This window comes from Trachypithecus francoisi, unplaced genomic scaffold, assembly GCF_009764315.1.
Source record: "Trachypithecus francoisi isolate TF-2019V2 unplaced genomic scaffold, Tfra_2.0 Lachesis_group11, whole genome shotgun sequence".
Classification (NCBI taxonomy): Eukaryota; Metazoa; Chordata; class Mammalia; order Primates; family Cercopithecidae; genus Trachypithecus; species Trachypithecus francoisi.
The window spans coordinates 64,584,115-64,608,364 of record NW_022681456.1 but is presented as its reverse complement, the minus strand read 5'-3'; the positions used below and the strand labels follow the sequence as shown (position 1 = coordinate 64,608,364).

Genomic DNA, 24,250 nt, shown 5'->3' with positions numbered 1-24,250 from the left:
TTTCATTTGTAGATCATAAAACTAATTGATTCCTTATATTTTAGGATATGTCAGCATATGTGAAGAAAATCCAGTTTAAATTACATGAAAGCTATGGCAATCCTTTAAGAGGTACAATATAGTCTTTTGATTCACAATATCCAAAGTTAAAAATGGCTAGGAAACTAAACCGATAATTTACTATTTTTTTCTGTCTTCAGTTGTTACTAAACCTCCATATGAAATTACTGAAACAGGATGGGGTGAATTCGAAATAATCATCAAAATATTTTTCATTGACCCTAATGAAAGACCTGTGAGTAGCATTAATCTTTGTAAATATAAAATAGATTTCTTCGTAAATATAAAAATGCAATATGCTTAATGAATAGGGTTCATTCAGATGTGTTTTATGTAAATTTATGGCACAATGTATCTTGCCATGAGTTAAGTTTTTCATTTTTAAATGTAGTGCTATTCAAAATCCTTTTTTTTCAAGTATGGAAAGAAAACATATAATATGAACATATATTGGAAAGAAACCATGGAAATCAGATGATTACTGCAGCAAAAATACTTAAAACTATTATTATCATTTGGTTATTAGTAATAAACAAGTTGAGCCCATATGCTGTGTAAAATGGTTTTTATAGTTTTTGGTAGTTAAACCCTAAGAAACAGTGTTTGTGCTTTTTTAAACTGTCATCAGTACTAGTGCTTCATTTTATATCTTATTTATGAGTCTTTATTTTTATAGCCACTGGCTTTTTCATCTTTTGATCTCTTCTTATCAGATTGTTACTTGATAATGTAAAAAAAATCCCTCCAGGCTTTTGCACTGATCCTTCAGCAACTTTGTTAGGTTGTGATATTCTCATTTTAGAGATCAGGATACCAAGGCTCAGAGGTCAAGTCACTGCTCAAAAACACTCAGTTAATTATGGTAGAGCTAGTTTTTGAACCCAGATGTTTGCATTCGTACCTTTTTCTAGTATTTTTTCTTTTGAGTAAAACTACTAGGCCTTTTTTTTTCTTAAGCCCGTAGGGTCAAAACTCAGTAATGGCTCTCACATTCCACATATGTAACTGGGTTTTAACTCCAGTTTCAAGGCTTTCACATTCATCGCCATTTTATCTTATTAGAATCTTATCATTCTTTTAGCAGCAGACATTTACATTTTAATTATCAGATTATATTTTTTAAACTGTGTATGTATTTTTAAAGGAGCAGAATATCACCTGGACCAGTATTTTTCAGCAAACCAGTTCCTAACTGGCTGCATCAGGAACACCTGAGGTGCTTGTGTATTTATTTATTTATTTTTCTGAAGTGCTTTTTAAAAATTCAAACTCCTAGACGTCACCTTTTGGAGAGTCTGATTCAGTAGGTTTGGAATGCGGCCAGCACCCCAGGTGATTTTGATGCACAGTGAGATTTGGGACCCATTGACGTAGACTTACTCTTCTCTTCCTACGTAGGAATTTAGGCAATCTCTCAAATGAAAATCTAGTTTGGGCTTGCATATCTCCAATGTGGAGAAATAACTTATGTCACTAAGTAAAACATTCTATTCAAGGTTGGGGTAGTTTTAGTTTTAAGAAAGCTGTACTTCGTTACGCTTCCCTGAACCTTTTACTGATAACTATTCCTACATTAGTTTCCTTTTCTCAGGAGTAAGCATCCATAGCTCATTTAAACATTTTTCGTGTTTTCATGTGATGAAGTTTTTAGATCTCCTACCATCCGTGTTGTCCTTCAAGAAAACACACTCGTTATATTTTGTTTGGCAAGAATTTTTTTTTTTTCTTTTGAGACAGAGTTACACTCTGCTGCCCAGGCTGGAGTACAGTGGCATAAACATGACTCACTGCAGCCTCCACTTTCTGGCCTCAAACAATCCTTCTGCCTCAGGCTCCCCAGTAGATGGGACCACAGATGCATGCCACCATGCTGTGCTAATTTTTTATTTTCTGTAGAGATGGGGGCTTGCTATATTGCCCAGGCTGATCTCAAACTCCTAGACTCAAGTAGTCCTCTCGCCTTGCCCTCCCAAGGTGCTGGGATTACAGGCATGAGCCACCATGACCGGCCAAGAAATTATTAAATGTTATATCTGCTATTTGCAAGATATTGTTTAGAATACAAAATGAGACACTGACCTTATTGAGAATTGTTTATTAGGGAAAAGAGAGCGTAGAATTTAGCAGATGTTGAGAGGGAGAGAGAAGCAGCCTGTGATGTTACTAGAGTAGAAGCTCTTTTTAACTTTGTAAGATTGCTCTGTTTTCGTTTTTATTTTGAGAATATGCTGCCTTACCTCCCTGTCTCCTCATCTGTTACCTCTCATCCCCAGTTGGAAAATAAATCTGTGAAAGAAATCATTATATCCTGTAACCTCATTATGAGACAGCTCTTGAAGTCACTCTTAGAAAGGTAAAACAACATAACCTATTGCACTGCTGTAGTGATTAATCTATTGAATAGGTTCCCATATAGATCTACATAGGCCTCAGTTTTATTCTCTTAAAAAATATTGTAGTTTTTTTTAGTATTATTTAACTATTATACTTTTTCAGTAGTTGGCTCTTATAGAAAATGTCAAATGAAGATTTATTTAAAATATATAAGAAAGACAACTTGGTTGGAAGGTAACTTGTGATTTACTTCTGTTACCCAGTAACCTATTATACAGATCAAGCCACTATAAAAAGAATGGTTGTTTCTAAAAGCAAAATGCCAAACTGAGTTTTCATTCCTAGAAATAGGGATTTCTAGGCAAGTATAGGTAGTTTCATTGTTCTAAGAATTTTCAAACAGCACTCAAAATTAGAGACATCTGTCTTGAAATGTTTTTATTGCCTATATCTGCATGAATGCCTCTGGAAGTCTGAATAATAAATTTAGGGAAGGACAGTTTTATGATGTAATTGTAAGAATTTTTTAATTATAAAAGTCAGATGTGCATATGGTTTTAAGAGAAGATTTTTGAAATAAATGTGAGTCTTCCGTATTAGTTTTCTGGTACCACAAACTGTGGGATTAAAACAACAGAAATTGATTCCCACAGATCTGGAGGCTAGAAGTCCGAAATCAAGGTGTTGGCCATGTTTTTTCCAAAGCCTTTAGGGGAGCATCTTTCCTTGCCTCTTCCAGCCCCAGATGTTCCTTGGCTTTTGGCAACATATCTCTAATATCTTCCTCCATTGTCACATGGCCTTATCTTTCTCCCTGGTCTCTGTGTCTTCTTCTCTTAGAAGGACACCAGTCATTTTGGATTATGGTCCACCCTAATGACTTCATCGTAATTACACCTACAAAGACCCTATTTCCAAATAATGTCACATCCACAGGTACTAAGAATTAGGGCTTCATATCTTTTGCCTGCATTTGTAGTCCCAGTTACTTGGGAGGCTGAGGCAGGAGGATCATTTGAGCTCAGGAATTCAAGACCAGCCTGGGCAACATAGTAAGACCCCATCTCAAAAAAAAATTTGCCTTTTGCAGGGAGGTCACATAATGTCTTCTCTATCCCATCTTTGACCTCTTTTCCAAGAAAACTACTTTTTAACAGTTACCTGTTCTCAATTCCTCTAGAAATTACTCACTCCCATGCATTTCATATATTTAAATCTCTAATGTTGGATTTCTCAACTTCAGATAGTATCTTTCAGTGCGCAATGATTATAGATGATCCTTTTTCTTACCCTTTCCAAGTTTCCTTTTTACATTTTGCTGAAGGAATTTTTTTCAGAAAGGATGCCTGAGAAATAAACTTTCAGAGCCATTGCCCATCTGAAATGTCTTTATTTTTTCTTCATACTTCATTGTTGGGGAGAAAAATTCTAGGTACTAAAGGTAGATATGCTTTCTTGTCTATGAGTGGAGAGAGAAGGGAAGGTCAAGAGGCCCAGCTACCCCATAGTGTTCTTAACTTTGATACTTGCCAACTCTGAGCTTGGAGCACTGTAGGGCTTCTGGGAGCTCTAGCTCCCGCCTCTGAGGCAGTTTTCTTAAGTTTTCAAGTTGTGGTTTTTCTCTGTTATTGTTTATTATCCTTCTTGGTAGACTCATCTGCTTTCTGTCTGTTCCAGAAATCTGTTAAATTATTTGCTTTAAATAATTTGATATGTAATTCATGCTCTCTTATTTTGCAAATTGTCTGTCGTTACTGTTATTTTAGTAGAATTCTGTGCATTTCCCTCCTCCCCTTTCTACATTGTTAGTGCATCATCTAGAGCCTGGAAGATGTCCTTTAAGTAGGATATTTCCGCTTGCTGAGCCATGTCCGGGGAAATCTGACACTCTTATTAATTGAGCTAAATTGTCTTTATGGGGAGTTGATCATGCTTGTTTAAATTCAGTTGCAAGGAATTTTATATTTTCTGACTTTTTCAGTGTACCCTTCCTTGCTCCCTATTTCGTGACTTTTTTGGAGAATAGCATTCTCTTACAATTATGTTAACTAACTTTTTGGAAAATTATTTGAGGTCTCTGGTTTTCAGAACTTTAACATGAACTCTGATGTTTTCCCAACTAGATTTTATTTTGCTAAAATAATCACACATTGTGCTGCAAAGCTTTTCCCTTGATGTCTTACTATACCTGTTTTAAAGTATTTGAAGACATGTTGCTCTTCCCAAAGTGAATTATTACTGACCAACTTTTTATTTATTTATTATGTCATTTATGTAATAATCTTATAGATACCCAAAAAAATTATCTTGCCCTCACTGAACTTTTTCATTCCTTTTGAAAGTATCAAATCTTTTATTCCTCACAGTAAATTTGTAAACTTCAAAAGCAGTTGTCACAACCTACTTGTGTAAGTAAAATAATTCATCTTTTAGTGATTTCTCAGTTTAATTTCTATAGCTTTATCTTGTGTTATTTTTATAGTTTCCTCTCTAGAGATTCTTGAACAGACTCTTCATTAGCCTCTAAAGAATATTCATGTTAGGTAGATATGAATATATCTACTAGGAAAATAAAGGTACAGAAAATTTGGGTGATTTGCTGCAATCAGTTGCAGTTGAAACAAGATCATGAATTTGACATGTATATACTTACTTCAGTCTCTAATTCAGTTTAAAAAATGCCAGTGTCTTGTGATGATAAAAACCATTGCACAGATGTGACATCTGTTTTTATTTCACAGGTAACCCTGTATCATTTGCTAAAGCTGTTTCAATCAGATACCAATGCAATGCTGGGGAAAAAGACAGTGGTTTCAGAGTTCTATGATGAAATGGTAAGAATATTTTATAATGATAGTTTTAAAAGCATTTGAAGTTGGAGAACTTTGAAGTTACTGGAGTTTTGTTCTTTCTATCCCATTAGATATTTCAAGACCCAACAGCAATGATGCAACAATTATTGACAACATCTCGTCAGCTAACATTAGGAGCCTATAAGCATGAAACAGAATGTAAGTGCCATGCATTCCTAATTCTGAAAAATAATGTATTCTGTAATGGTGTAAGGGTTGTATGATTAGTGCCTTTTAAACTTTAAAAAAAAATGATACAGGTAGGTTTTTTAGGTGTTAAAAAACAGTTTGTATTACAGTAAAACATGTAAGAAGGATGTTTTAAATTGTTCCTAAGTAGGCCTACTTTCAAGAAGGGTGAAAGACAGCCTCTCACATTCTCTGAAGTACTGTTTGTCTGTTTTATTCCCTAATTACATTTAAGTATAGTTTTTCATTAGTCTTGCTTAGCCTTTCATTTTCTGTTGACTAGTCTTTACTAACAAAATCCGTGTGACGGACCTTGCAGAGCATAATTATACTTTTATGTACTGTGAACTAGTCTATCTTGTATTTTTGCTGATGTCATTTTACATAGTTTTAGATTAATGCTCAAGTATTGACTACCTGAATGCCACATCGATAATCGGTCATGTTGTATTTTCTTTCTAAGCTGACATGGTCTCAGAATCCTGTACACATTAATCTGTGCGTCTATTCTCAGTCATTTGCGATTGGCATTTAATATGAAACCTATTTGCCATCCCTGTGTTAACATTTATGTCACTGTTCAGTCATTTCTTTGATCATTCATTCATTACAATATATAATGAGTACCAGTTACATGCCAAGCATTGTTCTAGGTGCTAGGTGCTGAGGTTAGAGCAGTGTCCGAATCAGACAAAAGGCCCTATCCTCATGGGCCCTATATTCTAGTGGGAGGAAAACAGGTATTAAATAAACAGAACAAGGAAGTATAAGGTAGTGATTAGGTGCTACGGAGACAGAGTGGGGCAGGGAGCATCTTTGGTGGGAGGAGGTGATTGGAGTTTTAGATACTGATATCAAAATATCAGTCAGGAAATGCTTTCTGAGCATTTGGAGACCTAAAGGAGTAAAGGAGTGATCTAAGGGAAAGATGTTATATGTAGAGGGAGCAATGAGGACAAAGGCCCTCAGGTAAGTGAATGGCTGAAAAACAGCAAGAAGTCCAGTGTGACTGGAGTAGAGTGAACAAGAGGACAAGGAGTGGGAGATGAGATCAGAGAGGTTAACAGGGGATTAGGTCATATAGGGACTTGTGGGTAACTATGAGGACTTCAGATTATTAAACTGAGATGTGAAGTCATTTTTGAGTTTTGAGCAAAGGAATGACATCAGATTTAACTTCTTTAAAATGTTTAATTTTGTGGGTATATAGTAGGTGTATATATTTACTGGGTACATGGGATATTTTGATATGGGCATACAATGTCTAAAAATTACATCCAGGAAATGAGATATCCATCACCTCAAGCATTTACCCTTTTTGTTACAAATAATCCAAATATACTCTTTTAGTTACTTTTAAATGTACAATTACATTATTATTGACTGTAGTCATCCTGTTGTGCTATCAAATACTTAATCTTATTCATTCTTTATATTTTTTGTACCAATAGCCATCCTTCACCCACCTACCCACTACGCTTCCCAGCCTCTGGTAACCGTCATTCTACTCTGTTTTCTCTATTTCATGAGTTCAGTTTTTGTTTGTTTTTTGAGACAGAGCCTTGCTCTGTTGGCCTGGCTGGAGTGCAGTGGCACGATCTCGGCTCACTGCAACCTCTGTCTCCCAGGCTCAAGTGATTCTTCTGCCTCAGCCTCCCGAGTAGCTGTGATTACAGGCGTGTACCATCACGCCTGGCTAATTTTTCTTTTTGTATTTTTAGTAGAGACAGGGTTTCTCTAAGTTGGCCAAGCTGGTCTCGAACTCCTGACCTCAGGTAATCCACCCACCTCAGCCTCCCAGAGTGCTGGGATTACAGGCATGAGCCACTGCACCCAGCCTAGTTGTTTTAATTTTTAGCTCCCACAAGTAAATGAGAATATATGATGTTTATCTTTCTGTCCCTGGCTTACTTCACTTAACATAATGACTTTCAGTTCCATCCATGTTGTTTGGAATGATAGGATTTCATTCCTTTTTTATAGCTGAATAGTACTCTATTGTGTATATGTACCATATTTTCTTTATGTCATCTGTTGATGGACCCTTGAGTTGCTTTCAAATCTTGGGTATTTTGAATAGTGCTGCAATAAACGTAAACATGGGAGTGCAGATATCTTTTTGATATACTGACTTATTTTATTTTGGATATATACCTAACAGTGGGATTGCTGGATCATACAGCTCTATTTTTAGTTTTTTGAGGAACCTCCAAACTGTTGACCATATTGGTTTTACTAATTTACATTCCTACCAACAGTGTATAAGGGTTCCCTTTTCTCTGCATCCTTGCTATTTGTTATTGCCTGTCTTTTTGATAAAAGCCATTTTAACAGGCATGAGATAACATCTCATTGTAGTTTTAATTTGCATTTCTCTGATCATCAGTGATGTTGAGAACCTTTTCATATACCTGTTTGCCATTTGTATGTCATCTTTTGATAAATGTCTATTCAGATCTTTTTCCCATTTTAAAATCAGATTCTTAAGGAGTTGTTTGAGCTCTTTATATATTCTGATTATTAATTCTTTGACAGATGGGTAGTTTGCAGATATTTTCTCCCATTCTGTGTGTTGTCTCTTCACTTTGTTGATTGTTTCCTTTGTGGTACAGAAGTTTTTTAACTTGATGTGATCCCGTTAATCCATTTTTGCCTTGGTTGCCTGTGTTTATAGGGTATTACACAAGAGATCTTCGCCTAGTCCAATGTCCTAGAGAGTTTCCCCAGTGTTTTCTTTAGTAGTTTAATAGTTTGAAATCTTAGTCTTCAATCCATTTTAATTTGATTTTTGTATATGGCAAGAGATAGGAGTCTAGTTTCATTCTTCTACATATGGATATCCAGATTTCCTGGCACCATTTATTGAAGAGACCATTTTTTCTGCCAAGTGTATGTTCTTGGCACCTTTGTCAAAAATGAGTTCCCTGTAGGTGTGTGGATTTGTTTCTGGGTTCTCTAGTCTGTTCCGTTGGCTTATGTGTCTCTTTTTCTGCAAGTACCATGCTGTTGTGGTTACTGTAGTTCTGTAATGTAATTTGAAGTCAGGTGATTCCTCCAGTTTTATTCTTTTTGCTGAGGATAACTTTGGCTATTCTGGATCTTTTGTGGTTCCACATAAATTTTAGGGTTTTTTTTTCTATATCTGTGGAGAATATCATTTGTATTTTGATAGGGATTGCATTGAATCTGTAGATTGCTTTGGGAAGTATGGGCATTTTAACAGTATTGATTTTCCAGTTCATGAACATGGAATATCTTTCCTTTTTGTGTGTTCTCTTCCATTTCTTTCATTACTGTTTTATATTTCTCATTGTACATATCTTTCACTTCTTTGGTTAATTCCTAGTTATTTAATTTGTAACCTTGGTAAATAAGATTCTTGATTTCTTTTTCAGATTGTTCACTGTTGGCATATAGAGATGGTATTGATTGTTTTGTATGTTGATTTTGTATCCTGCAACTTTAGTGAATTTATCAACTCTAATAGCTTTTTTGGTGGAGCCTTTAGGTTTTTCCAAATATAATATCATCTACAGGCTGGGTGTGTGGCTTACGCCTATAATCCCAGCACTTTGGGAGGCCAAGGCAGACAGATCACCTGAGGTCAGGAGTTCAAGACCAGCCTGGCCAACATGGCAAAACCCTGTCTCTACTAAAACTACAAAAATTAGCTGAGCGTGGTGGCATGTGCCTGTAATCCCAGCTACTCGGGTGGCAGAGGCAGGAGAATTGCTTGAACCTGGGAGGCGGAGGTTGCAATGAGCCAAGATTGTGCCACTGCACTCCAGCCTAGGCAACAGAGTGAGACTATCTCAAAATAAATAAATAATAATAATATCATCTACAAACAAGGCTAATTTGACTTCTGCTGAATTTTATCAGATCCTTTTTCAGTATCAATTGAAATGATCATATAGTTTTTGTCCATCATTCTGTTGATATGATGTATCACATTGATTGATTTATGTTGAGCGGTCCTTGCATCCCTGGGATAGATAAATCCTGCTTGGTCATGATGAATGATCTTTTTAAGGTGTTGTTGAATTCTTTTTGCTAGTGTTTCGTTATGGATTTTTTTTTTTTTTTTTTTTTTTTTTTTTTGAGACGGAGTCTCGCGCCCAGGCTGGAGTGCAGTGGCCCGATCTCAGCTCACTGCAAGCTCCGCCTCTTGGGTTTACGCCATTCTCCTGCCTCAGCCTCCCGAGTAGCTGGGACTACAGGCGCCCGCCAAATCGCCCGGCTAGTTTTTTGTATTTTTTAGTAGAGACGGGGTTTCACCGTGTTAGCCAGGATGGTCTCAATCTCCTGACCTCATGATCCGCCCGTCTCGGCCTCCCAAAGTGCTGGGATTACAGGCTTGAGCCACCGCGCCCGGCCTCGTTATGGATTTTTGCATCAGTGTTCATCCAGAATATTGGCCTGTGGTTTTCTTTTTTTGATGTGCCTTTGGTTTTGGTATTAGGGTAATACTGGCCTCATAGAATGAGTTTGGAAGTATTATTTTCTCTGTTTTTTGGAATAGTTTGAGTAGGGTTGGTATTAGTTCTTCAAATGTTTGGTAAAATTCAACAGGGAAGCCATTGGGTCCTGGGCTTTTCTTTGACTTTTTACTACAGCTTCAATTTTGTTGCTTGTTATTGGTCTGTTCAGGTTTTGGGTTCATGATTCAGTCTTGGTAGGTTGTATGTGTCTAGGAATTTATCCATTTCTTCTAGATTTTCCAATTTATTGGCATATAATTGCTCATAGTAACCACTAATGATCCTTTGAGTTTCTGCACTATCAGTTTTAATGTCTCCTTTTTCATCCTTTATTTTATTTGAGTTTTCTCTCTTTTTTCTTAATCTGGCTAAAGATTTGTCAGTTTTATCTTTTCAGAAAACCAACTTCTTGTTTCATTTTCTTCATTTCAATTTTATTTATCTTTGCTCTGATCTTTTTTCTTCTACTAACTTTGGGTTTGGTTTGCTCTTGCTTTTCTCATTCTTTACAATACATCGTTAGATTTTTTATTTGAAGTTTTTCCTCTATTTTGATATAGACATTAAAAGCTACACATTTCCCTCTGAATACTGCTTTTGCTGAGTTGTGTTACTATTATCTGTTTCAATAAATTTTTCAGTTTCCTCCTTCCTTTCTTCCTTCTTTCTTTTCTTTTCTCTTTTCTTTTGCCTTTCTCTCTCTTTCTTTCCTTCTTTCCTTTTTTTTTTCTCTCTTTTTTTTTCTTTTCTTTCTTTCTTTCGAGCTGGGGATCTCGCTGTGTTTACTAGGCTGGTCTTGAACTCCTGGCCTAAAGTGATCCTCCCATCTCAGCCTCCCAAAGTGCTGGGATTACAGGTGTGAGCCTCCAAACCTGACCCAATTTTTCAATTCTTAATCTCTTCATTGACCCACTGGTCATTCAGAAGCATATTGTTTAAATTCCATGTGTTTGTATAGTTTCCAGAATTCCTCTTGTTATTGATTTCTAATTTTATTCCATTATAGTCAGAGAAGATACTTCACATTACTTGTTTGTTTGTTTTTGTTTTAAATGTTTTATGACTTGTTTTGTCACCTGACATATGGTCTTTATCCTTGAGAATGATCCATGAGCTCAGGAGAAGAATGTGTATTCTGTAGCCATTTGATGAAATGTTTTGTAAATACCTATTAGGTCCATTTGGCCTATTGTGCAGATTAAGTCCAATGGTATTTTTTGTTGATTTTCTGTCTGGATGATCTGTCCAATGCTAACAGTTGGATGTTGAAGACTCCAGGTATTATTGTATTAGGGTCTATCTCTCTTAAGCTCTAATAATATTTGCTTTATGTATCTGACCACTCCACTGTTGGGTGCATGTATGTTTACAATTGTTATATCCTCTTGCTGAATTGACTCCTTTATCGTTATATAATGACCCTGTCTCTTTTTATCGTTTTTGTTTTGCAAAATCTGTTTTGTCTGATGTCAGTATTGCTATTCCTGCTTTTTTTTGGTTTTGCATGCAATATCTTTTTTTTTTTTTCATTTGCATGCAGTATCTTTTTCCATCCCTTTATTTTCAGTCTGTGTGTGTCTTTAGAGGCGAAGTGTGTTTCTTGGAGGCAGTACGTCATTGGGTCTTGTTTTTTCATCCATTCAGCCACTCTGTATCTTTTGATTGGAGACTTTAGTCCATTTACATTCATTGATATTGATATTTACATTCATTAGTATTGGTAAGTAAGGACTTACACCATTTTATTTTTCTGATTGTTGGACCGTCTTCTCTTTCTTCTTTCCTTCCTTCCTGTTTTCCTTTTAGTGAAGGTGATTTTCTCTGGTGGTATATTTTAATTTCTTTTTATTTTCTGTGTTTCTTTTTTATGTTTCTAGGTTTGAGCTTACCATGAAGCTTGCAAATAATATCTTATAACCCGTTGTTTTAAGCTGATGACAGCATAACACTGATTGCATAAACAAGCAAGCAAAAAGAAAACAATAAACACTTTATATTTTAACTTCATCTCCCCACTTTTAACTTTTTGTTGTTTCTATCTTATTACTATCTATGTCTTGAAAAATTGTAGTTATTATTTTCGATCTGTTCATCTTTTCATATTTCTACCTAAGACATGCATAGTTTACAAACCGCAATTACAATGTAATAATATTCTTTGTTTTTCTGTTTACTTACCAGTGAGTTTTGTATCTTCAGATGATTTCACATTACTTATTAACGTGCTTTTCTTTCAGTTTGAAGAACTCTCTTCAGCATTTCTTGTAAGGCAGCTCTGGTGTTGATGAAATCTCTCAGCTTTTGTTTGGGAAAGTATTTTTCCATGTTCGAAGGCTATTTTCGCCAGATATACTATTCTAGGACAAAAGTCTTTTTTTCCTTCAGCACTTTAAATATATCATGCCGCTCTCTACTGGCCTATAAGGTTTCCACTGAAAAGTCCACTGCCAGATGTATTAGAGCTCCATTGTATGTTATTTGTTTTTGTTTTTCTCTTGCTTGTAGGATCCTTTCTTTATCCTTGAGATGTATGAGTTTGATTATAAACTGCCTTGAGGTAGTCTTCTTTGTGTTAAATCTCCTTGGTGTTCTATAACCTTGTACTTTAATATTGATATTTTTTCCTGAGTTTGGGAAGTTCTCTATTATTATTCCTTTGAATAAACTTTCTACTCCTGTCTGTATCTCCTCTTTAAGGTCAATAACTCATAGATTCTACCCCCACCCCACCTTTTTATTTTGAAACAGGGCCTGACTTTGTCACCCAGGCTGGAGTGCGGTGGCATGATCTTGGCTCACTGCAACCTCCACCTCCTGGGCTCAAGCAGTCCTCTCACCTCAGCTTCCTGAGTAGCTGAGACCCACAGGCACATGCCACCACCACGCCCAGCTAATTTTTTTTTTTTTTTTTTTTGGTGGAGATGGAGTTTTGCCATGTTGCCCAGGCTGGTCTCAAACTCCTGGGCTCAAGCAGTCCTCCCTCCTTGGCCTCCCAAAGTGCTGGGATTATAGGTGTGAGCTGCTGCACCTGGCCTAGATTTCCCCTTGTCTAGGTTATTTTCTAGATCTTGTAGATATGCTTCATTTTTTTTGTCCCCTCCCACTGTGTATTTGCAAATAGCCTGTCTTCAAGCCCACTAATTCTTTGTTCTGCTTGATCAGTTCTGCTATTAAGTGACTGATGCATTCTTCCCATATGTCAGTGGTGTTTTCAACTCCAGAATTTCTGCTCAATTATTTTTATTTCCATTTATTTATTAAATTTATATGATAGGATTCTAAATTCTTTCTCTATGTTATCTTGAATTTGTTTTGAGTTTCCTCAAAACAGCTATGTTGAGTTCTCTTTCTGAAAGGTCACATATCTCTGTTAGAGATTGGTCACTGATGCCTTATTTAGCTTGTTTGGTGAGGTCATGTTTTCCTGGATGGTCTTAATACTTGTTGATATTCATCAATGTCTCGGCATTGCAGAGTTAGTTTTTTGTTGTAGTCTTTGCAATCTAGGCTTGTTTGTACCTGTCCTTGAGCAGGCTTTCCAGGTGTTTGAAGGAACTTACGTGTTGTGATCTAAACTTTTGGTCACTGCAGCCATATCTGCATTAAGGGATACCCCAAGGCCCAGTAATGCTGTGGTTCTTGCCAGATTTGTAGAGTATCACCTTGGTGGTCTTGGATAAGATCCAGAAGAATCCTCTGGATTAGCAGGCAGAGACTCTTGTTCTCGTCCCTTACTTTCTCCCAAACAAACGGAGTTTCTCTTTCTGTGCTGAACTGTCTGGACCTGAGGAGGGATGACACAAGCACCCCTATGGCCACCACCACTGTGACTGCCTTGGGTCAGACCTGAAGCCAGCACAGCACTGGGTCTTGCCCAAGGCCCACTGTAACTGCTGCCTGACCACCACCTATATTTGCATGAGGCCCTGAGGCTCTATAATCAGCAGGTGATGAAGTCAACAGGCTTGTGTCCATCCCTTAAGGGCACTGAGTTTCCCTGGGCCGCAGGTAGGTTCAGAGATTCTGTCCAGGAGCCAGGGCCTGGAGTTGGAAACCTTAGGAATAATCCTGATGCTCTGTTTTACTGTGGCCAAGCTGGCACCCAGGCTATAAGACAGCGTCCTTCCCATTCTTCCCTCCCCTTTTTCCAGGCAGGTGATTCTTTCCCTGTGTCCAGCAACTACCACAGGCCCACAAGGAGTTCTGTCAGGGTACCACCAATGTTTACTTAAGGCCCAAGGGCTCTTCAGTCAGCTTGTGTTGAATACTGCCAGGCCTGAGACTTTCCCTTCAGGGCAGTGGGCTCCTCTCTGGCCTAGGTAGGTCCAGAGATGCCATCCACGGGCCAAGGCCTGGAATTGGGAAGTTGGTACCAAAGCTTGAGACAAAGTCCCCGAGTTGGTACCAAAGTAAGACAAAGTCCCCTTTACTCTTTCCTCTGCTTTTCTCAAGTAAGAGAGGTCTCTCCTTGTCACCACAGCTGTGAATATGCTGGGTCACATCTGAAGCCAGCATATCTTGTGTCTTGCCCAAGGCCCCCAGCATGTACTACATGGTTGCTGCTGCTGCTGTTTATTTAGGGCCCAAAGGCTCCTTAGTCAACAGATGATGGATCCCGCCAGGACTAGTTCCTTCTCTTCAAGGCACTGGGTTCTCTTCTGGCCCAGGGTGTGTCTGGAAATGTCTGGGAGCTAAGGCCTGGGGCCTCACAACTCTGCCCAATGCCCCATCCTACTGTGGCTGAGCTGCTATCCAAGTTGCAAGACAAAGTCGTCTTTTCACTTTCCTCTCCTCAAGTGGAAGGGAGAGGATCTCTTTCCGAGCCATGAGCTGTGTTGCCTGGGGCTGGGGGAGGAGTGGTGCAAGCACCCTTAGCTGCCCCAGCTGGTGTCTCACTAAGCCAGGTGTCCCCCAAGTCTACTGGTGTCAAGCACAGCACTCGCCTTGCCTAAGAGTTGCAGTCCTTGTGGCCTAGATGGCCCTTCAAGTTTATTTAGGACCCCAGAGCATTTTATCCCAAGGGGGTGAGGCTTGAGGCTTGCCAAAACTCAAGTTTTGACCACGGGAATGAGCAGTTCTCTGGATAGGGCGTGTAAATACTCTTTCTGTGAGCGCTGGCTGAGTTCTGCCCAGTGTTGGGAGCACTGTATTTTAATGCAAAGTCCCCCAATCGCTGTGCTCTCCGTCTCTTAAGTGCACAGATTCTCTCTTTGCACTGTGCAGCCGCTGCTGGGGGTGAGGGAGGGGTGGTGTTGGAAATTCAGTACTGTCTTTCCTATCCTCTTCGGCACCTCTTTCAGTGATATGAAGATAAAACCAGGTACTGTGATCATTCACCTGATTTTTCCTCCTTATCAAAGTGCTCTTTTGTGTAGATACGTGTCAAATTTGGTATTCCTGTTGGGAGGACGATTGGTGGAGGCTTCTGTTCCGCCATCTTGCTCCACTTCCTCCCCAAACTAACATCACCCTGGTTCTGCAAAGCAGATGTAATAGAAGGAGAAGTCGTAGTGTGGAGGCTGTCCCAATAATTCAGATTTGGTAGAATGGTGGCTTGGACCAGAGTGATAGCATAGGGGAAGACATTAGATTTTGGACCTGTTTTGAAAATAGGTACAGTAGGATTTGCTGATCGTTTGAATAATTTGGAGAAAGGTATTGGAGAAAGACAAGCAAAGGATGACTTACATGGTTTTGGGCCTGAGGAACTCCAAAAAAGTCATTGCTTTTTACACAGATGTTTTTGCGATTCAGAGTACAGCTTTGGCTGGCCAGGTGTGATGGCTCATGACTATAATCGCAGCACTTTATGGGGGCCAGCGTGAGAGGATTGCCTGAGCCCAGGACTTCAAGACTAGCCTGAGCAATGTAGCGAAACCCCATCTCTACAAAAAATTTTTTAAAAATTTTCTGAGTGTGGTGGCACATTCCTGTAGTACCAGCTACTCAGGAGGCTGAGGTAGGAGGATTACTTGAGCCCAGGAGGGCAAGGCTTTAATGAGCTGTTATCATGCCACTGCACGCCAGACTGAGCAATACAGCAAGATTCTGTCTCAAAAAAAAAAGTGCAAGTTTGGACATGATGGGTGTGCGATGCCTGTAAAACATGTAAGTTGAGATGTTGAGAAGGATGTTGCACACTGGCATTCAAAGAGAGGAGAGGTCTAGGCTGGAGACATAAATTTGAAAGTTAATAGAATTGTAAATTATGAGACCAAATGGTATCATCAAAGGAGTAAGTGAAGATAGAAAAGAGGTCCAAAGACTGAGAGACATAGGCACTCCAAAATTTAAAAATTGAGGAGATAACCAGCAAAGGGAATGAAGAACAAACAGCAAATATGGAGGGAGAAAAACTAGGTACATGTCATGTCCTCAAAGCCGAATGAGAAAAGTGTATCAAGAACTAGAGAGTGTCTAATACTGCTGGTAGGTCAATTAAGATGAGGGCCCAGTAATTGGATAGAGTAAGATGGAGCTCCTTGATGATCTTAACAGGAGCAGTGTAAGGTGAATAATAAGGTCAGAAGATCAATTGAAGTGGATAAGAGAATATCAGATGAGATAAATTGGAGACAGACACTATAGACAACTCTGTCTTGAAGCCTGGCTGTAAAGGGGAACAGTAGTCTTTGAAGCAGTAGCAGAAGCAAGATACGGGGTCAAGAGGGTATTGTTTTCAGGGGGAAATAATAATATTTGTAGGCTGAAAGGGAGTGATCCAGTAAAAGAAGAGGTGGAGGAATGGTAATGAAGTGGGGAGGGAATTGCTGCTTAACAGTTAGTGGTTATAGCAGTGTTTTGTTTATATTTTCATAAAACACTTGGTTAGGACTTAAAAGATCTGGGTACTAATTATAATTTTGCAACTTGGGTAGTCATTGAAAATTTGTATGCTTTAATTTCTATATCTGCAACAAATGTTATGAACATAAAACAGTTAAGTATATGATCACTTTGAAAAGGTAAAAAGCACTACTGTGTGCTTCGTTATTGATCACTTCTTTCTCTCATACCATGAAATGTGCCCATTCATGGTGGAAAATTCTCTTTCAAAATTCAAGTGCTCACATTTTTCTGTTTTTGACAAAACTATTATTTATTTATGTATAACAAGTAGGTATAAATAATGTATTTTGTGAAAAGGCTGTAAATCTGTTTCGATGTGTTAAATCTTATGTATGGAGCTGTATAACCTTGGCAAGTTTTTATCAATAAGTTACATTTTATCAATAAGTTACATTTAGTTCATTTTCTTAACAGTACCAAATCAATAAGGGAGAAAAGTCTAATTCCATAAATGGTGTTGGCATAATTGGTCAGCTTTTGGGAGGAAAACTTAATTTTGATCATCACTTTATAGTACTTACCAAAACAAATTCCAGTTTTGTTAAAGATATTTAAATGTTTTTTGAAAATCAGTCAGCCTGTTTTTCGAAAAATTAGATTATTGGCTATCCTGGCTAGGGAGGACTTTCTAAATTTAAAGTGTGAGGAAAAATCACATTAAAAGAAGGATAGACTTTATTAAATATATTTAATTTCTACATTTCAAAAAGGCAAAGAAGAAAAGTTTGCAGAAAATATGGCAAAGAATTAATTTTTTTTAAATGCTAAAATTGATAAATAGAAAAACATGTTAAACCTCAGTAGATAAATGGGCGGAAAATATGGACAGACAGACAGAAGAAGAGAGCATCAGTAAATAAAATGATAAAATATTTGGCCCTGCTAATAACTTTAAGAATGCAAACCAAACAGTAATAAATGACTACATTTGTCCTATCAAATTAGCAAAAGGATTTTTTTTTGCCCTAGAGACAGGGTCTCACTCTGTCTCTCAGGCTAGGTTGCAGTGGCGTGATCATAGCTCACTGCAGCCTCAAACTTGTGGGCTCACATGATCCTCCTGCCTTGGCTCCCCAAGCAGTAGCTACGACTACAGTTATGTGTCACCACGTCTGGCAATTTTTTTTTTTTTTTGTAGAGGCAGGGTTCTCCCACCTCAGCCTCCCAAAGTACTGACATTACAGGCATGAATCACCGTGCCAGCCAGGAATTTTTAATAGTTGTACCGATTAAGAATATAGTAAACTTTGCATTCTCATGAATTGTTTTGTGAGTATAAATTTAGTTTTTTAGGAAAGCTATCTGGGAATGTTAATCAAAGGTCTAAAAAATGTATGTATAGTTGTAACAATTTGAGGGCATATGATAGTCAATATTTAGTAATAATAAAATATCAGAGTTAGTGCTTACTATTTGTACTCTTCTGAGTCTGTACATATATAAACTCACTTTATAACAACTTTATTAGGTAATATTTAGAAAAGGAAACTGAGGTACAAAGAGGTTAAGAAACTTGCCCAGGGTCACACAGCTAGTTAGTAGAATCAGAACTTGATCCCCAGCAGTCCTCAGAACTTAGGCTCCAAAAATTTAATAGTATTTTTATATAGAGAATATTTATTATGGCGTATATTGGAAGTTTATTTAAGCACTAATGATCTAGCTTTTTAGTTGCTTCTTCAAGAAGTAATAAAAATGATAGTAAACACTTACTGAGAGTTTACTATGTACCTGTCAAGCACTTTCCCTTTCTTAACTTGTTGAATACTCTAAATAATCCTAGGAGGGAGATACTATGACTAGCACCATTTTGTAGGTAAAGACTCTAGAAAGACTTGATAACTTGCCCAAAATTACCCAGTAGAGCCTGCATTTTAAACCCCAAATCTGTCCGCTTAACTAATAAGTTGTAAAAAGCCTGATAGTCTGTCTCCTAACCAGTAATTTGAACTGACTTTATAATAGTAATTCTTTAGATTTGTTTTCTCGAAATTGAGACTTCATTGGGAAATTAAAAACAGAAACTTTTCTTTTTTTGTGTGTAAGCATTTAACACATAGGAAGCAGAACACTGGAACAAGCTAAAAGAAGTTTTAAAATGTTTTCCCCCAGGATCTCATTGCTAACTAACTCATGTCTTCTTCCAAACATCTAGTGCCCTTCGCAGTCTTACAAGTTGTCAAAAATAAAAGTATCATGAATCAAACAACATGAATCTATGTTACATCTGCAGTGAATGCCGTCCTTCTGACAACTGAGTTAATCAGGTCTCCCTGGCTAGTTTTAAAACTACCGCTTATAGCTATACAGGACTCCTTGTTTTTATGCTGCTTCCTGGGCCTGTATGCCCGCTTCTTTTACCTAACTCCTTTCTCATTGTTTAAAATTTAGTTTAGATGTTACTACTACCAAGAAGCCACCCTTCATAAAACTCACCCTTTCTACTTGATTTGAATCCAATCTACTCTTGTCGTTCCCTATGATTACCTCATGACATTAGTGCATTTTTTTCTTACCTGTTTCCTGCCTCTGTACCCCAGCATCTAACAAAGCGCATATCATTCAGTGTGTTTTTTAAATTGATGTGGGGAGAGAGGGTACAGGGGAATACAAATTTCTGCGTAGTAAAAAGCACTGGGAGCAAACTCTAAAGAGTGACAAGCCATAGAAAATGTACTCATGTCACACATGACTAGTTTCTTAACATACAGTAGTCCCCTTTTATCTGGAGAGGACACGTTCCAAGAACCCCAGTGGATGCCTGAAACTGCAGATAGTACCAAGCCCTGTATACTGTTTTTTCCTATACATATGTACCTATGATAAAGTTTAATTTATAAATTAGGCACAATAAAAGATTAACAATGATAATTAATAAAATAGAAGAATTATAACAATGAACTCTAATAAAAGTTATGTAAATGTGTGCTCTTCCCCCACCCCACCCCCCAGAAAATCTTATTCTGCTGTACTCACCTGTTTTCAGACCGCTGTTGACGGTGGGTAACTGTAAGCATGGAAAATGAAACCATGGATGAGGGGATACTACTGTATAAAGCTGTATATAGCTCTTATGAATCAATAAGAAAGGCCAATAACCCAATAGGAAAATGAGCAAAGGGAAAACAGATCATTTGTAGAAAGGGAGAAATGTCTCAAATATTATAACAAAGATGAGGCAGCCCCAGTAGTAATAAGATGAATGTAAATTAAGACTATACTGAAATACTGTTTTTAACCTTTCAGGTTAGGTAAGACCAAAAAGTTGATGCAGTAGGGAAACAGACACAATGCTAATGGGATTATAAATTGGTAGATCCTTTTGAGTTGCTTGACATTCTTCTAGAATTATAAGTACATATATATTCTTTTCCAGGAATTTATCCTACAAATATACTAAAATGATTATTCACAGCATACACATTATTGCATTGTTTGTAAAAGAAAAAATGGAGATACTCTGAATGTACATCAATAGGGGGCAGACTAAATGAATTTTGTATATCCATTCAATTAGGTCCTCTGTAGTCATTAAAAAGAATGAGACAGCTCTGTGTTATAGGATGAGCTTCCACGTATAATGTTAAGTGAAACAGCAAGGTGCAAAACAGTGTGTATAGAATGATACCACTTGTGTTGGGAAGAAGAAGAAACTGCACTTGGGTATATGCTTTGTATATCAGCAGACTATTTCTGGGAAGATATCAGAGAACCCAACAGTGATTATTTCTGGGAAGATACCAGAGAACCCAACAGTGATTATCTCTGGGAAGAAGCACTGATTGATCGTGGCATGCTGGGGAACAAGTGTAGTAGAAGGGCATATTTTTTCACTATGTACTGTTTTTAACCTTTTAATTTGTAATCTTGTATGTACTACCTATGTATAAATATAATTTTTAAGAGAATGAAAAGAATTACGAAGTAAAATATAAATTGTTTTGGCAGTCACAAAAAGCAAGTCGTCAGCAATGAGCAAAATAAGGAAAGAATTCATTAATATTTATTGCATGTTTTTTATGTGTTAGATGCTTTACATATAATTACTTCATGTAATCCTCGTAAATCCTCTGAGAAATACCTAGTTTTAACTGTATCATATAGACAAAGAGATTGATGGAGACTTAGAAATGCCAGTATTCAGCTAATAAGGGAGCAAGGGTTTATTTGAACTCAGGTCTTTTCTGATTCCATAGTTGGGTTTTTTCCCACCAAACCATCTGGCTTCCATTAGTGACCATCTTATATTTATGAAAATATAAGTATACTTTAATAGTGAGCAGCAGCAGTTACCAAAAACGTCCACAAGATGGAAATGTTAGACACAAGAAGATATTTTTCTTTGTAAAACATCATGCTGCATATCCAAGTGGCATATTTAAATAGATGTATCCTGTTTTGCAGTAATGTTTCTTTAGTACTTTGTCCTGGATAGTTTCAAATATCATTTAATGTTTCTCTGTTCTCATAACAATAGTTGATAGGGCTTTTTCTGTACCAGGCAGTATTCCGGGTACTTTGCATAAATTAATTCATTAAGTCTTCTTAACAGGTTGGGTGTGGTGGCTCACACATGTAATCCCAGCTGCTTGGGAGGCTGAGGTGGGAGGATCACTTGAACCCAGGAGTCACAGTTTGCCGTGAGCCAAGATCACACCACTGCACTCCAGCCTGGGTGACAGAGTAAGATCCTGTCTCAAAAATTTTCTCAACAAATAATATTACGAAGTATTTTCCATTATCATTTCTGTTTCATAAGTAAGGAACATAGGTGAAATAGCTTACAGTGTCACAACTTGTAAGTTGCAGAGCTGGGATTCAGCTTTTAGCAGTTATTGCTACCTATTTGAAAAAAAAAAGGTATTGGCTTGTTTTGATAGTGTGATTTTGTTTATAAAGTTTCACCTGGGCCGGGCACCTTGGCTCACACCTGTAACCCCGCACTTTGGAAGGCCAAGGAGGGTGGATCGCCTGAACTCAGGAGTTCACAATCAGCCTGGGCAACATGGTGAAACCCCGTCTCTACTGAAATACAAAAAATTAGCTGGGCGTGGCAGCATGCACCTGTAGTCCCAACTACTCCGGAGGCTGAGGCAGGAGAATTGCTTGAACCTTGGAGGCAGAGGTTGCAGTGAGCCGAGATCGTGCCACTGCACTCCAGCCTGGGTGACAGCGAGACTTCATCTCAAAAAAAAAAAAAAAAAGTTTTACCTGTATATAAATTTAAGAATACGTGTAGTTAGCGCTCCTCCCCTCCCCCCCGCCACCTCCTTTAAGACAGACTCTCACTCTGTCGCCCAGACTGGAGTGCACTAGCAACATCTTAGCTCACTGCAACCTCTGCCTCCCAAGTTCAAGTGATTCTCATGCCTCAGCCACCAGAGTAGCTGGGATTACAGGTGTGCATCACCACGCCCTGCTAATTTTGTATTTTTGGTAAAGACAAGATTTTGCCATGTTGGCCAGATTGGTCTCGAACTCCTGGCCTCAAGTGATCCACCTGCCTTAGCCTCCCAAAGTGCTAGGATTACAGGCATAAGCCACTGCACCCAGTCACCTCTTATTAGCTGATATATCTTGGGTTTTGTGCCCCCTTATTTCAGTCTTAGTATGTGTATGGAAAAGAGGACATTATGTCTTAAAATTTTAACTGTGAGTTGGTGATCAGAATTTCTTTTTTTTTTGAGACAGTGTCTTGCTCAGTTGCCCAGTCTGGACTGCAGTGGCGCGATCTCGGCTCATTGCAAGCTCCGCCTCCCGGGTTCCCGCCATTCTCCTGGCTCAGCCTCCCAAGTAGCTGGGACTACAGGCACCCGCTGCCACGCCCGGCTAATTTTTTGCATTTTTAGTAGAGACGGGGTTTCACTGTGTTAGCCAGGATGATCTCGATCTCCTGACCTCATGATCCGCCCATCTCGGCCTCCCAAAGTGCTGGGATTACAGGCATGAGCCACTGCGCCCGGCCCAGAATTTCATTTTTAGTTGTAGTAAACATCTTAGATCCGCTCTTGGGAATTCAGACATTCTTCCCCTACCCCAACCTGCACTCATGTTTAATGTTGTAATTCTTAAGTTATCCACATTTCATCATGGAAACATTGTCGCCAGGAAATGCCATATTTATTACCCTATCATATATTACCCTATCATATATCTTAAACATGTGAGAAAAATACTTTAGTCAAATATTTGTTTTCTTTAGTTGCAGAGCTTGAAGTGAAAACCAGAGAAAAATTAGAAGCTGCTAAGAAAAAAACAAGCTTTGAGATTGCAGAGCTTAAGGAGAGATTAAAAGCAAGTCGTGAAACTATAAATTGTTTAAAAAATGAAATCAGAAAACTTGAAGAAGATGACCAAGCAAAAGACATATAAACAGTTCTCATGAGAACTTGGTAGTAAGCTAAACTGAAAATAAGGTGGGCTTCACTGGAGAAATGGACTTACTGCAAATGCTATGACGTTTCTTAGAGGAACTTCATATATAGCTGTTGACCGTGAATTTCTCAGCAATAGGAATTTGTACTGTTTAAGCAATCTTTAATGGAAAGTACATGTGTAAGAATGGATGCATATAGGCATTTTACCAACCCATTTTAAGGAAATTCTATGATATTAAGTGCAATTTTAAAAAATGTTTATTGTAGTATATGTATAGCTTATTACCCTTTTGACAGGCATCAGCATTTCATTATAAAGTATTACTTGTACAAATTTTGTACTTCTCTAGTAGTTAGAATTAGTGATAAACTTAATGTATATATTTAATTTCTTCAAGTTCTTACCTGCCCCCATCCAATCTTTTTTGTATATGATGTGTCCAGTAAGTAGTCAATAAATGTAGTTTATTGATCCTATTTCTCCCTCCTGATGTGTTTCTTCCTCTTTGAAGACTTTCTGGAACACCCTCAATACAATTAAAGTATCTTTATAGTATTGTGACCTCATATCTCTCATTGGCACTCATTGTCACATATAGAAGCTCTTTGATGGTAAAGGTTATATCATAAGTTTTGTTCTGCCTATCACAGTGTCATTATTCTTCACATACAAATGTATTAATTCTTAGGGGCCAGGCATGGTGGCTCACGCCTGTAATACCAGCACTTTGGGAGTCCAAGGTGGGCGGATCACCTGAGGTCAGGAGTTCGAGACCAGCTTGGCCAACATGGTAAAACCCCATCTCTACTAAAAATACAAAAATTAGCGGGGCGTGGTGATACATGCCTGTAATCCCAACTACTTGGGAGGCTGAGGCAGGAGAATTGCTTGAACCCAGGAGGCAGAGGTTACAATGAGCCGAGATCGCGCCTCTGCACTGTAGCCTGGGCAGCAGAATGAGACTTCATCTTAAAAAAAAAAAAAAAAGCCGGGTGCGGTGGCTCAAGCCTGTAATCCCAGCACTTTGGGAGGCCGAGACGGGTGGATCACGAGGTCAGGAGATCGAGACCATCCTGACTAACACGATGAAACCCCGTCTCTACTAAA

General features: G+C 38.1%; 1 protein-coding gene across 1 annotated transcript in view; it reads left to right on the top strand.

Annotated features, from left to right (window-relative positions):
* YEATS4 (YEATS domain containing 4) overlaps positions 1-23,619 on the top strand; it is a 28,999-nt gene extending 5,380 nt beyond the window's left edge. The window contains exons 3-7 of the mRNA XM_033221313.1: positions 45-111; positions 201-295; positions 5,136-5,228; positions 5,318-5,405; positions 22,968-23,619. Coding sequence (XP_033077204.1) covers positions 45-111; positions 201-295; positions 5,136-5,228; positions 5,318-5,405; positions 22,968-23,137 — 513 coding nt within the window. The 3' untranslated portion in view covers positions 23,138-23,619. The remainder of the gene's footprint in view (positions 1-44; positions 112-200; positions 296-5,135; positions 5,229-5,317; positions 5,406-22,967) is intronic.
* The last annotated feature ends 631 nt before the right edge of the window (positions 23,620-24,250 follow it).